The sequence below is a fragment of the Antedon bifida genome, chromosome 6, assembly GCF_963402885.1.
Source record: "Antedon bifida chromosome 6, ecAntBifi1.1, whole genome shotgun sequence".
Taxonomy (NCBI): Eukaryota; Metazoa; Echinodermata; class Crinoidea; order Comatulida; family Antedonidae; genus Antedon; species Antedon bifida.
The window spans coordinates 9,843,237-9,858,737 of NC_136231.1; the positions used below are offsets into that span (position 1 = coordinate 9,843,237).

Sequence of the window (15,501 nt, forward strand, 5' to 3'; positions counted from 1 at the left end):
TGCTAAAAATGATGAATTTCTATGTTTTAACCTTTAACCTAACTGTTATATAAAATTCTATATTTATACCCTATAAAGATGTAATTGAAATAATCTAATAGTTGTAGGTTATTTATCGTAAAAGCTGAGAAATGTCTATTCACGTAACTCATCATACTTTAATGCCTATAGCAGTGAATGTTGGCTTTATAAAATGCATTTGGCAATAATAGAACCCCACAATTCAAAATAAAACAAAAAAAATTTCTTATAAAAATGCAACAATTTAATTATTGTTCTTTCATTAAATGATGCTTTTTTAATTGATATTCTATAAAATAAATATAATGATTTTTTTACCAACTATATACAATCAGTAGTAAAGATTTTGTATTATAAAATAAATATAATCTGAAATGCTCTATTAATTATAAATTAGGGCCTATCGGGTATTACATAAATGTTTTGAGGATGTATATTATGATTGGATTCATTTTCCTTCTGTAGTTGTAGCTTATCAATCAATCAATCAACTTTTATTTCAGAACTGTACAGAACAAAAATTTAATACTAAACTAAACTACTGTATCTGTACTGTGCATATTGCGGGGTAGGGAATAACTTCCCACGGTAGGTCGTTAGTGACCCACATACTCCAACATTCCAGTAAACAAAATTTCTAATTTCCTATGAACCGTTGTACAGCCACCACAAACGTACTCACTAATAAACAAATTCTTCATCTATACACACCAATCAGCAAAAATATTTACCATAGATGAAGGATTGTTTTGACCATTATTCAATGATAAATTGATTGACAGCCAAAACGAAAACATTGTTAAAAACGAACATTGCTTTACAGACTACTGTCTGCATACATCTCATAGAGATAGAGATTTGTGCAGGCCAAGTCTGAGTTTACGAATTCCCATTTTCTCAGCCTTAGTAAACTAAGCTTCCGCATGATACAGTTTCCTAAACCCATAAAGTCATAAATTTAGAATATTAAATTTATGAATTTTTTAATTCTAAAAGAATCATACCATTAGTAAACACTGGCATTTATTTAGTTTTTTTGTTTTCTGAATTACTAAACATTAATACAAAGTATTTACTTCTTAACATTCTTTTTTTTTTTGTTAATTTAAATCCTCTATTTACAACAAACAATTGTATATTAGTAAAATACTTAAAGACCCCTTCCCTATGTTTTTTAGATCTAATTTAAGATCACAAACTATATTTAATGTAAAAATAATACTATATGGTCCTATTGCGATAACTTTTTTGGTCTTTAAACGGTTGAAAATGTGAAAAATAAGTCGATTCTAATAATTTTAGCGGCCCGCTATAAATCCCAAAATGCATTGCGCGCCGATTGATATTTTTGTTTTTCTTCTGTAATTCACCCACTTTTCGATCGATCGTGAGGCCAAAACAAATGGAAGACTCCTAACTTTTCAGCGAAAATACCGGGTTTTCCCCAATTTGTATCAACAGAGTCTGGCAAAAATAGAAAGACAATTAATGCAGCAACTATACAACGTCAGGCTAGGTATACAGCTAGCATACGATGTTCGTACGTTACCGATGTTTACTAGCTTAGGCCTACAAAACTAAAGACCGTCAACGAGAGGTCATTCGCCGCGAGCTACTTAGGTAGTGCATTGTTTCTCACTTTTTATCATAATTTACCATAAAACTTACATTTAAGACAAGGAATGATCTGGTTTAATGTTTTTAAAGTAATATATATGTATTATTTTTACAAAACGTCACAAATTGTAGGGAAGGGGTCTTTAACTACATCAAAGGCATTGCTTGGTGTGCACTGATAGTATTAACCTGCACACCCACATAGTGTACACATGTAAACATACACATTCATATATAGTTTTCAACAAAAACGCTTTAGTTTTAGGAAATTTAGTATAGCCTTCTCTTCTTACTAAGCTTATAAACATAATTAAACAGATAAAATGAAACAGCATACGACATCAACAACCAAACACCACACATATTCCCTTAGTCAGATCCTGATTCATATCAGGAGAGTGTAAATGATATTTAATAGAACCTTCTGTGCATGTCAAGAACAGTAGTGACTGCATTCTTTACAAAAATGTTTTTTGGGGGTTATTCACCTTTCCAAACATTAAAGTCTGTGTAAACTACTGGTACACACACACGTTGCCATCATACATAATGAAATCCAAACCTACATATTCTTAATGGTAAGATTTTGCCATTAGTTTATCAGTTTTTACCGTTGCAACAAACATATTTACAACCCAGAAAGTGATGCAGTTAATTAACAAAAACCTAGTCCATTTAAACCTTAACTGCATTATCCTATAAGTCGATATGTCTCACTGCTAAATGAAAATGGCACTTTCGAAGAATCAAACCTATTAATTAACACTAAAATAGGCCAAACAACAATAGTTTCAACAACAATCAACATCTACAAAGAGACTACAAATGAATAATGACTGAAAGGTTTCAATCAATATGCATCACCTTCCACTAACAATGAGAACATCGAGTTTCACCGGTACAAAAAAAATGGTAATGACTGTATATGTACTGCTAAAAATGATGAATTTCTATGGTTTTAACCTTTAACCTAACTATTATATAAAATTCTATATTTATACCCTATAAAGATGTAATTGAAATAATCTAATAGTTGTAGGTTATTTATCGTAAAAGCTGAGAAATGTCTATTCACGTAACTCATCATACTTTAATGCCTATAGCAGTGAATGTTGGCTTTATAAAATGCATTTGGCAATAATAGAACCCCACAATTCAAAATAAAACAAAGAACATGCAGGCATTCTTTCAACTTAGTGACTCATTAAAGATATATAGTCTCCATGAAAACAATTTTCAAATTTGCTTATTGAATATGCCATTTTTCAATAATAGTTAATCACTTTTATCAAAAATTGTAATGTAATTTAAATGCTAAAAATAGTGAAAATGGCTGCTAGTCAGTGGGCTTTTGGTTGGATTTAATCGTTTGTATTTTCATGTTTTCGGAGGACAATACATCTTTGAATACTTTTTGTTGTGATTTGTTAGCACAACTACTTTGTGATTGTGTTTTGCTTTATTTGCTTTTTATACTTCTATCTATTTTTGCATTATTACGACAACATTATACTAATAGTACAGTACTGCAATTCCCGGCCCTTAAAATAGGGTACTTCCAACTAAATTTAAAATATACAATGTAGAAACACTAAATAGCAGGTAAATGCTGAAAGAAACTCATCAAGAAATTGACTTATCCAAAGTACTCACTAAAATGTTTGTTCTAAATACCTTCAAACTATATAGATAAATTGTACATTATTGATTTCTTAAACTAATATAAAATTTAGATCACAAATTTACAGTTATGAAGATCATATTAATATTCATAAGAATTCATTAAAAAATTAATACAGTGGTGTCATCAGAGTAGAGTCCAAGGCTTGAATTTTTAATCATGTTTTTGTATAAATATTGAATCTTCCATGCTAAAATCCTACATAATACTGTATTATGTTGTCTGATACGAATTTCATATCATGTTTCTAGTGCCGTATAGTATTAGTTCTACTTAAAATGAATTGTCTAAAAAAAACACATAAAGATTAAAATAGGTTAAAAAGATAATCACTTCCACTGAAAAAAACAAAATGAAAAAAGGTTTATGTTTTCACAAAAAGACAAAACAAATTGTTAAATTCAACCTAAAACCTGGCAGCCAATATGATTATGTTTCTTTAAATTACAGGTTCTTCATGTCAATCAAATTTTTTTTCAAAGTGAATATTAAACTATTATGTGACAATAAAAATACATATTCAACAACAACTTTAAAAAGATCTTTTTTCAAGGGGACAACATATCTTTAACGTCGGAAAATTTCCATTTAATAGTTCTATTCATTCGTTCAGCTTTTCGTGACATTTTGAGAATGTTATCCAACGCAAGTCTGCATTCGAAAAGAAATGAAAAATCTGTTGTGTGCTCGGTTTATAACTGCTCTACTTAGTGTATAATTGGACCAATGCTAGTATTCAAAATTAATGGAAGCAGTGGATTAATTGAACAAAAGTTTATTTTACAACAGTAGATGTGTTTAATAAAACAAATAATGATATATTTGTTAAATGGAGGGGATATTGGATTCGTTAGAAGATTTCCTATTCTACTTTCAACTCATAAACATTCATCAGTTGTAAACTATCAACCAGTGCAGTATGATGCCGCAATACAAGTACAAAAAATGATCAGAATTAGGAACTGAAAAACACAGAATCCCTCTAGGATCTATTTGGTAAGTATTATTTTCTGCTAGTCTCTAGATTTTCTGATAGTCTCTAGATTTTCTGCTAGTCTCTAGATTGTCTGCTAGTCTCTAGATGTTCTGCTAGTCTCTAGATGTTCTGCTAGTCTCTAGATTGTCTGCTAGTCTCTAGATTGTCTGCTAGTCTCTAGATTTTCTGCTAGTCTCTAGATTGTCTGCTAGTCCCTAGATTGTCTGCTAGTCTCTAGATTTTCTGCTAGTCTCTAGATTTTCTGCTAGTTTCTAGATTGTCTGCTAGTCTCTAGATTTTCTGCTAGTCTCTAGATTGTCTGCTAGTCTCTAGATTGTCTGCTAGTCTCTAGATTGTCTGCTAGTCTCTTGATTTTTGATAGTCTCTTGATTGTTTGATAGTCTCTTGATTGTTTGATAGTCTCTTGATTTTGTGATAGTCTCTTGATTTTGTGATAGTCTCTAGATTTTGTGCTAGTCTCTAGCTTTTCTGCTAGTCTCTAGATTTTCTGCTAGTCTCTACATTTTTTGCTAGTCTCTAGATTGTCTGCTAGTCTCTAGATTGTCTGCTAGTCTCTAGATTTTCTGCTAGTCTCTAGATTTTCTGTTGGTCTCTAGATTTTCTGCTAGTCTCTACATTTTGTGCTAGTCTCTAAATTGTCTGCTAGTCTCTAGATTGTCTGCTAGTCTCTAGATTTTCTGCTAGTCTCTAGACTTTTTGCCAGTCTCTAGATTTTCTGCTAGTCTCTAGATTTTCTCTAGATTTTGTGCTAGTCTCTAGATTTTTCTGCTAGTCTCTAGATTTTGTGCTAGTCTCTAGATTTTGTGCTAGTCTCTATATTTCGACCAAATAATGAATGTTTATAAGTGAAATGGTACAAATAATTTCATGAGGTGAAAGCTGAATGGTTAATTTTTACAAGGCAAAGCCAAGTGAAAATATAACAAATGTTCAGAGTAGAACAATTATAGACAGCAAGCACTACAGGTTGATCGAACATGATCAGTCAATATCAGCCTCTTGTCGCTTGTGGTTGCTCACTAACCGTGTGAACATTTATTTATTATCATGTAACTCACAATCCTCCAATCAATTGAAAAGAATCTACTTAGGTATGTTATAAAAATAATTATATTAATTCTGAAAAACATGCTCGTTAACCTTTTTGCAAACAATTGCATAATTATCACAAAATAGATTGAAATGAAGTAGAGCAGACCGTATTCATAAATTGTTGATTGTGTATAATCTAGGAATTTCGTTTAAATAACAACAAATTATATAATAAATTTCATTGGATACTAAATAATATCAATGCATTTTAGACCAGGTGTCTCTTTTAAAGACATATTCAATATAATCTATTTTTGAAAAAAATATTGAATTTTAGGAATTATTGAATAATTACTACACTGGCCATTATTATAATATTCACTTTGATAATAAATTATTTTGCATAAATAATTAGAAGAGGCTTACAATACAAGTCATTATTCTTAAAAAATTCATTACTTTAAACTGGTATTGTTTCTATTTAGAGTAATAATGTCAATAATCCAAAGACACAAAGTAATTTCCATATGTAAAACAAAATATAATACATTTTTAATTTGTCATTTCCAAAATCCTAACTCTATTCCTCTAATATCTGATTATTAATAATCAATACATATAAAGTGCATACATAAAGTGCATTATTTTGTAACTGCTGTATTTTGTAATAATATTCAACTTTTATTTAAAAATCTTTTATATTACATAATTCATATCTTATTACCTCCGCCAAGGAGGTTATGTTTTCACCCCTGTATGTTGTGTGTGTGTGTGTCTGTCTGTGAACAGCCTGGAGGCCACAGTTTTTATCCGATTCTCACCAAATTTGGACATAATGATCTATGCCTCAAAAGCTCGGACGAGTTCGAATTTGAGGGGAAAAGGTCAAAGGTCAAGGTCACAACTAACAAAAAAATATTTTACTGCCTAGAGACCACAGTTTTTATCCGATTCTCACCAAACTTAGCCACAATGATCAATGACTCATCATATAATTGTGGTTAAATTTTGAAGGGTCAGGGTAAAGATCAAGGTCCCCAAAAAAAAAAGAAATAAAAAAATAATAAAAAAAAAAAAATCTCAGCAGGACCTGCGATCTCAACTGTGAGAGGCTGCATACATAACCATTACACCAAACTCTCATCCACAACTTTGTAGTGTGCAGTTAGTCTATTTACATTTAGAACTAATTAAAAAAAATGCAAAAAATATATATATATTTTCCGGGGACATTTTATGTAGGGGATTTTTACAGTAGGCTGAGGTTTGTACTCTCGGAGTACCCTCTAGTTGTTATTATTTTCTTTTAGCACTAAGCCTTTTTTTGTCTTCTACATTTACAATGTTACTTTGTTTCTTCTATATTTATGATTGGGATTATTATATAGCCTATGTAAATATTTCAATGTGTCTAAAAGATGGCATCACACGATTACCGTTTGGAGGATTGTAAACGTTATGAATTCCCGAAGACTGTGAATATATTGCCAATAAATCATTTTGGTAATTATTTGCCTTTATACTCGGGGATTTAAAATGTTATATTTCACCTCTAAACAGGCAATATATATAATAAACATATATCAATATGATAATAATTTTTCTATATAATATAAAAAGGAAGTTAATACAAGTGGATAATTCACACACCAAATAGACATTAGGAGTTGTTTTATTTCTGTATTCTGTTATTTTTTCTGTAATTCTGTTTATGAAGGTTCTGTAACAAGTACGGCAAAGCTTATTAACAGTAACACTAGCATTATTAATAAATATAGCATCCCTGGAGAGATGTACAAGTTTAATTGTTGAGAGAGACAACCTAAATTCAAATGTAATATTGCTGTTTTGTCATAGGGACATTGTTGAATATGTCTTCAGAAAAATTTCATCTAGAATTTATAATGCAATTTCATCAAGGTTATTAATAAAACTAGCTAATATAAGTTACATAAATATATAATTTAATCAATATTTGATGAAATTAAATATATAATATTAAAATGTTTTGGATTCTTCTCTTCTCATATATAATTTCCCAGAAGTATACCAAAACAAAATTGAATGAATGTGAAAGATAATTACTGTATTATATTAAATGTATAATATTCTGAGAAACATAATTATCGTTAAAGCTTTTAGCATAATTCATGCTCCTGGGGACTTAAAAGCAGATGGCCTTGTCTATCTGAGTGGAGATATCACATTGATACATTCAACTCATTCAATTACCCATCTCCTAAGAATGGTATTAACACTCACCAAGCTGGCCAATGATGCTGGATACCAAACCTAGAGGGCGCATTTCAGCTTTCTCATCAAGAACCATGTTAAGATACTGTATTTCTGGAAGCTCCTGTAACAAAGTATAGAACATGATTAAATAATAATAATAATAGGATTTTTATAGCGCACATACCACTCAAGAGTGCTCAAGGCGCATTCGAAAAAATAAAAAACAAGTCATACAAATTCCTGACAAAAAAAATGCAATTTCTTTGGAGGGTCCCCATCCGTTCTCGTTCTGTCGCGGTCCCGGACCCCTACCTAGGTGACCAAACAAAGGAGCAGGATACACATTTGCCTTGCCACAGACGACCGGGTGCTCAGAGACAACAACCAAGACAGAGGCATCCCAAAGATAATGCTGGCCTGGAAAAAGTATACTATACAATTCTAAGTCTGGAACTTTAAGAAACCTATTGATTTGATGCCTTAATGAATAAATGTGTTTTTAATAATTTTTTAAAAGTATCAACAGTTTTGCAAAATCTTATAGACCTTGTTAGAGCATTCCATAAACGAGGAGCAGTAACGGTGAAAGCTCTGTCTCCCCGTGGTGAGACTTAGGCTGATGTAGAAGCAGCATATCACTAGAACGCAGATTCCGTCCGGGAACATACAGTCTGGGAACATACAGTCTAAGCATGTCAGAAATATATTTAGGAGCCATACCATTTATAGACTTAAAAACAAAGAGTAATATTTTAAAAACAATGCGGTACCTAACAGGAAGCCAATGCAATCTTTCCAAGGTATTTGGTATGTGTCCATATCTTGGTAATTTTTTAACAACTCGTGCCGCTGTATTTTGAACCAGCTGAAGCCTCTGGAGTTGTTTTTGTGGTAGCCCATATAGCAATGAGTTTCCCATATTCAGTCGTGAAGTGACAAAAGCATGAACAAGTTGTTTAGCTGCTGCCTCATTAATAAACTTTCGAATCCTTCGGATGTTTCGTAAGTGAAAAGACGACGTAGAAATAGTTTTTGAGATATGAGAAATCATAGTCATACCCGCATCCATTTCAACCCCAAGATTTCTAACCTGTCTAGCCGAGTCTATTTTGGTTTCAACAATGTAAATAAAACTTAGTGGCAGTTTTTCCAACTGCTGCTTTGATCCAAAGAGAATATATTCTGTTTTGTCATCGTTTAATTTAAGAAAGTTGTTTTTCATCATAGATACAATGTTGAAGCAATTCCAAAGAAATGTCACTGTGTGTCATTGTAGGTTTAAAAGAAATATAAATCTGAGTATCATCAGCGTAAACATGATAGTACAGATCATATTTACTAATGATATCCTGTATCGGGTGTAAATAAATTATGAACCATTGCGGCCCAAGAACAGATCCTTGTGGTACCGAAAAGTTTAAAAAAGAAGCTTTTGAGATAGCATTACCAATACATTAAACTGATATGATCAAAAATATAATCAACTATTACAATGGTCCATTCTCAAAAACTTTCCTTTTAAAACATTTGAACTTAATTATATACAGTAGAACCCCTCTTTGGAGACAAACAAGGGTCAATATATTATACTACAGCCAATCCCAATTAAAGGGATAACCACTATAAGGGGACACTTGCCTAAAGATGTCCCCCTATTCTTATTCTTTATTGCCAATCAACAATAACAAACAAACAACTACAAAGAATCGAATGCATACCTCCATGTCAGAGAATTTATACAGTGCTTTAAACTTGTATCTTATAAGCCTCCTAGCAAATTCTCCGGTTCACCCTGGGCAACGCCTACACCAGCTGGCGGCTAAACTACATTCTCACACTTCGGGCGACTTAGACAGGACAGGCTAATCTAAAACCAATCCTCCAATGCGGCGTATCCATCGATACAGCCACATCGTCTTACCGTCGTGAATTCATTGGCGCTTATCCTTTTTTATCCTATATAGTAGTTTAGCGTATAGTGTTTGTATATTTTTATATTGACAAATCCTGTTCCTTTTTTTTTTCGAAGTATTTTGTTTAATAAAGAATTTTATAAAAATGTACCCTCGCGGACATGGAAGCGCTATTGACATAACATTGATATACCCGTCGGACACTTCACACTTCAACCTACACATGCGCCTCGTGTAAGAAGAATGTGACCAATCATCCAAAGATATGGAAGCACATTATTAACAACGGATCGTCCATCAGCTATTCCTGCTCCAAGTGTGGCGGAATCTTCGAATCGATTCGATCTGTCTCGTGCCACTTTCCAAAGTTTGCCAACAAACCAAGCTTACCAACAAGACCCGACGAGCACCAATGTGAAGTTTGTATGAGAGCGTTTTCTCAAACTACATCAAAAGAGATCACATATCATAGAATTCACATCGGAAGAACCCGACGAATCATCGTTGAAAAACAGATGGTCAAACGAAGACGTGGCAATAATGGCCGGTATAGAAGCTACCGTATATTTCGGTGTATAAGTTGCACCTGTGTATAAGACGTACCCCCTAACTGAGAGTAAAATATCGGTATTTTTTATATCGTCGATGTATAAGACGCACTTTATATTTCATCAAAACAATGTTTTTTTAAATTGTAATCAATATTATTGTAATAATATATTTTGTTATATCTACAACGGCGTCCTTTATTTAGGTTTTTTCTTACATAGGCTCGGCCGCTTTCTTTCTAACTTGTTATTCATGTGTTTCGCACCCGCAACATCGAGTGCATGACCGTGTTTACAACACGCACGTGTGTGGGCTAGCCTCGCTCGATCATTTCGAGAGGGCGCACGTTTTCACGGACAATCGTTTTCGATTAGTATCTATGTATCCGAGAAGTGTGTACGCTAGGTCCATGCTATAATCAACTGGAGAATATACTAGTCGAATACCGTACACCATGTGGCCGACAAGAAGGGCTTGCACTGGGGGTACGGCGGTCGGCTAATATGCCTTGAAAACTAGGCAGAAGCAGGTTGCCGTTACATTAGTACACTGTAGCTAGGCCTAGCCTACTCAGGCCTAGCCAACGAGGTGACGATATGTAAATCTGTGTGGTGAGGCATTTATGTTTGGTATATACGATGCACCCTTAATTTAGAGGTCAAATTTGCGTGTCAAAAGTGCGACTTATACACCGAAATATACGGTAATCTACCCCCCGATGACTAAATTCAATAATATGAATAAGTACAGAATCCATCAAGTACTAGAGAAAGAAGGATAGCTATAAAGACATGGTCATATCTTTTCAGGCAGATATCCGAAGCAACGAAACTGAAAGACCAGAAGTAGAACCTATCGTCAAAGAGGAGACTGGCACTGCACTAATCGAAGAATCTCTTTCAAGGTACGTCTGTTCAATCAATCTGGCCGTTACCTTTGAAATTGAGGACTCCCTAATGACGCTAATCGAAACTGCTTCAAACACCGACAACCCTCTAGACTTTAGTCATCTACTGGCGAAGATCGGAAGGAAGAAAAAACGTAAATATCCACGTAAACAACAGAATATACCAAACGTCCCGGAAGACGCGTCTCGTAGGCAAAAGAAGAAAGTTCTCTATCCCATACACCAAGACGTTTATGGTAGAAGCAAACGTACTTTAGCCAGACACATTCTGGACGATGTTCCTTTAAACAACGAAGGCCCAGACACACTTCTTCAATGTGCTTGGGAAAGAACCGTGTAACGACAACAGCCCAATATCAAAAAATTCAACCGACAACGTAGAATCTATAAAAGATCTTCTATGTCCTATCAGTAAAGATGAGATTAATATAGCCTTGAAGAGTATGAAAAAAGACGGAGTAGCCGGCCCCGATGGAGTGTTCTATAGAGATCTAAAACATCCTATGACCTCGCATCTCTATTCAACCTTTGGCTACTCAAAAGACGAATTCCAGATACACTCCGGTCTAATTTCACTATTTTACTCCCGAAAGGTGAGCCAATCAAAAACGATCCAACAAAATGGAGACCTATAACCATCGGGTCTTACCTTCTTAGGTTATACACTAAGATACTCAACTATAGACTCTCAGAAGCCACCAGACTGAACACAAGACAAAAAGCATTCATACCTTTGGACGGTTGCCTCGAAAACACGATCCTTCTGAGAGCAATCTTAACCAAGTATAGAAACAAATGCCGTTCCCATTACGGCATGTTCCTAGACCTTTCTAAGGCGTTCGACTCGATTCACCACTCATCCATAGTACGAGCCTTGAAGGAATTTATCAAGATCATCCGCGACTTGTACACCGACATCTACACAAGTCTGCGTCTGCGACATCGGACCCTATTCCGATAAGATGCGGAGTCAAACAAGGCTGTCCTCTAAGTCCACTCCTATTCAATTTAGTTCTGGATGAAGTTCTCGACACCTTACCGACTCATATTGGTTTGGAAGGATATCAATCCAAACACAACGACCTCGCCTTCGCCGACGACTTAGTCCTCCTTGCAGAAAGCAAAGAAGGCCTCTCGACACTCCTCTCACACTGTAGCGGTTTCTTCAACAAAAGATTCATGAAAATTAATGCAACAAAATCAGCGGTAATGGGAAGTACCAAAACTAACAGAGTCGGAGTCCGTCATGTCAAGAAACTAATTCCTATGACGACATCGATTTGGCACGTAAATGAGAACACCATCCCAATCATTCCTCTAATCGAAACAGCAAAATATCTAGGACAAAAATTCGGATATTTCGGCAAATCGAGAGAAGACCCTACACAACCTCTACGCGACTGGCTGAGGAAAATTTCAACATCATTCTTAAAACCTCACCAAAAAGTCAACATAATTAGGACATTTATCCTACCAAGAATTTACCACCAATTCAGTCATAATACCTACGAGGCTAAGACCCTCAACAGGATTACTCTTATTTTAAATAAGAGCCTACAATCAATCCTGCATCTTCCGGCAACCAGCAGCAAAAGTTTCATCACCCTACCTACCTCACTCTGAGGATACGGCTTTCCAGAAATATCTATTATGGCCAACAAACTTCGCCACGGGGCTCTGCTGCGTAAGTGACATTGCAATTAAATCACTGTATGCGTCTAACACCATCCAGAACCAGCTGAGAAAGACCGTCGGCGCTTTAAAGTTACTGGACTTCGAAGCAGACAACAAGACAGTCATTGCACAAATTAGCGAAACATTCAAAGAAAGACAACGTCAACACAAGATCACCAGACAAGGACAAGGATATGAGGCCTTCAACCATCCAGCTGCAACAAACTGGATAAAAAACCCCAACATCTTGAAGAGAGGTTACTATACGAAGGCGCTGGCTCTTCGTGCAAAAACTCTTCCGTGTAGGAATAATCTTTCATACACAGGCGGCGATACCTCCTATCACCATTGTAAGTCGTCAACCGAGACTACATCCCACATATTGCAGCGATGCCTGGTCGTCAAGAACGAGAGGATCAGAAGACATAACACTATATGCAACCAAATGGTACACTTTCTGCAAACATCTACGGAAGCGAAAACATACACATAGAACCTCTGATTACCACAACAGCCGGCAACTTTAAACCAGACATCATTGCAATATATACAAATTCAAACCACGCATACATCCTAGACATCGCCTTCCCATACGAAGCACACGGTAACACACTTACCGACAGCCACGCTGCAAAGAAACAAGGTATGGTACCCCCATAATGTGCGACGCTATTAAGAAACTGCACAAAGTCGTAACCGTATCTGCAGAAGGATGCATTTTCGGTGCTCACGGAGCCGTTTCATCTAACAAGAAGCGATACAGTGGAATTAAACTCTCCACCAACCAGCTATCCACACTAGCCCAACAAGCAATCAATAGCTCTATACATACTTTCAATGCATTTATGAAACACTAAGATAACCGATCCCAGCAAGGAGGAGATGTCTCCCTGAGAAGACCCACACCGCTGGGCCACGCCCCTTAAATTGCGTGTGTGATACGGGTGACTCCTGCCTCAACGATTCCACCACGCTCGGTTTCGCGCCAAGTACACCTCATCACTCACTTTTTTTTTTGGCTTATCTTAAATGATGAAATAAGGGCTTATCTTCAATGATGAAATAACATATTTCTTTTTAGTTTGTTTTCCATATCAATTACCAATCGAGTTCTTAAAAATTAATGAAAAATATTTATAGCTTTTTCTTCACTCTAAACAATATTATTAAATGAGAACTTACATCAACTTTAATTTCTTTGGCTGTCATAAGTGGTGGTGGTACGGTTAATTTCTCTGCAGTTCTAAAACAAATAAAACTAATAAAACACTATAATACCGTAAAAAAAGAAGCCTATGGGCTTCTTTTTTAGGACTCTTGGGTGGGCTTCTTTTAAAGATGGGCTTCTTTTCGAGACTGGCTCCTTTTCAAGATGGGCTTCTTTTCGATGTTACTTTTGCAAACTGAAGATGGGCTTCTTTTCAATATGCCTATGGGCTTCTTTAGGGAAGAATCCCAGGGGACTTCTTTTCGAGGGTTTAATATAATTTATGTAGGATTTTCTTTCTTTTAATGTATAATTTTTTACGAATTGTAATACAATATTAGACACGTTCTGAAATTCGTTGTAGTATAATTACCATTATTGATAGATGGTTTAGTGTTTTAATACTTTCTTTAATTTAATTATCAATGTAACTCAATATAGATTACAATAATATGGATTTTTACCTTTTCCCAAGCTGTTCCTCCTCATCACTGTAATCATCATCATCATCATCATCATCTTCTGATGAACTTATCTCAGATGAAGACAATTCTGATTCATTGCTAGAATCCACATTACTGGAGGAGCATGATACAGACTGAAAAAAAAACAATTTACATTCTTAGTGTTATGTTCTGCTTAATATCAATCTATGTTTGTTTAAATTAGGTATCATGCATACTAGCAGTAACCCGGTGCTCCACATGGTCTTTTTTCGCCTTAATATAATACAAGCACACTCTGATAAAGTACTTTGACAAATTATTGACATAAAAACAAATTGTATCAAGAAAAAATGTTTGCAGCCATAAATACAGCAATACTGGATATGGAACTTCTGACTGTTCAGACTTACAAAAATAAAAAGATTCTAAAGAAAAATTGTGCTGTGTGAATTAGATAATGCGCGCAAACACCTTATAAAATGCCAAACTATATTATTTTGGGTATTTTTCGCGGTGTATTAATTATTTGATACATAGATGAAATAAAAAAGTAGACATAAATTGAATGAAAAACACATTGCTGCAGAAACACGAATTGTTAAGTTGTTTTCATGTTCAACAAACCATTTGGAATCGTTTTGTTTGTGTGTGTGTTCATTTTTATTAATTTTTTGCCTTTTTGTAGTGTTTATCCTTAAAATTCAGGATAAAGTGACATAGCCTATTGTGTACGGCCCCTCAATAAGCATCAATGTGCCAAATGTGAGCACGTATCATTCAGTGGTTTCGGAGGAGTAAAATTACGCGAACAATTTTTTGACAGTGCATCATTTTAAAAAAATGTTTAAAGATGTCATCATAGTAACAAATTATGATTCATTGCGGTATGTAATAATCTATCTGCACCAAAATGGTTACTGCATAGTAAATACACGGAGGAATCTTTCTTCAAATTTTAGTCAGTTGTGTATGGCTCGCCTCTATAGCATTCAAGGTACCGAGATCGAGTCTCACCTTGGGAAACGAAACGAAATAAGATTTTTTTTTTAATATCCGTATTGTTTGTTCAATTTTATTTATTACTGTATAGATTATATGCATGATTTATAATGAAATCTAGAGAAAAGGTAACTATGTCTTTATTAATATGTAACAATGGTGGTTTATGACAATATACACAGCGGGATCTTTTACACACGATTTTATGAAATTTAATGGTTGA

At 34.5% G+C, this 15,501-nt stretch overlaps 1 protein-coding gene across 3 annotated transcripts in view; it reads right to left on the minus strand.

Moving 5' to 3' along the window:
• Positions 1-15,501, minus strand: part of LOC144845313 (uncharacterized) — a 45,125-nt gene that overhangs the window by 7,063 nt on the left and 22,561 nt on the right. For all 3 annotated transcript variants that reach the window (XM_078702549.1, XM_078702548.1, XM_078702550.1), the window contains exons 8-10: positions 14,298-14,431; positions 13,809-13,869; positions 7,611-7,704 (exon numbers count right to left, since the gene is read on the minus strand). In XM_078702549.1, coding sequence (XP_078558675.1) covers positions 7,611-7,704; positions 13,809-13,869; positions 14,298-14,431 — 289 coding nt within the window. The remainder of the gene's footprint in view (positions 1-7,610; positions 7,705-13,808; positions 13,870-14,297; positions 14,432-15,501) is intronic.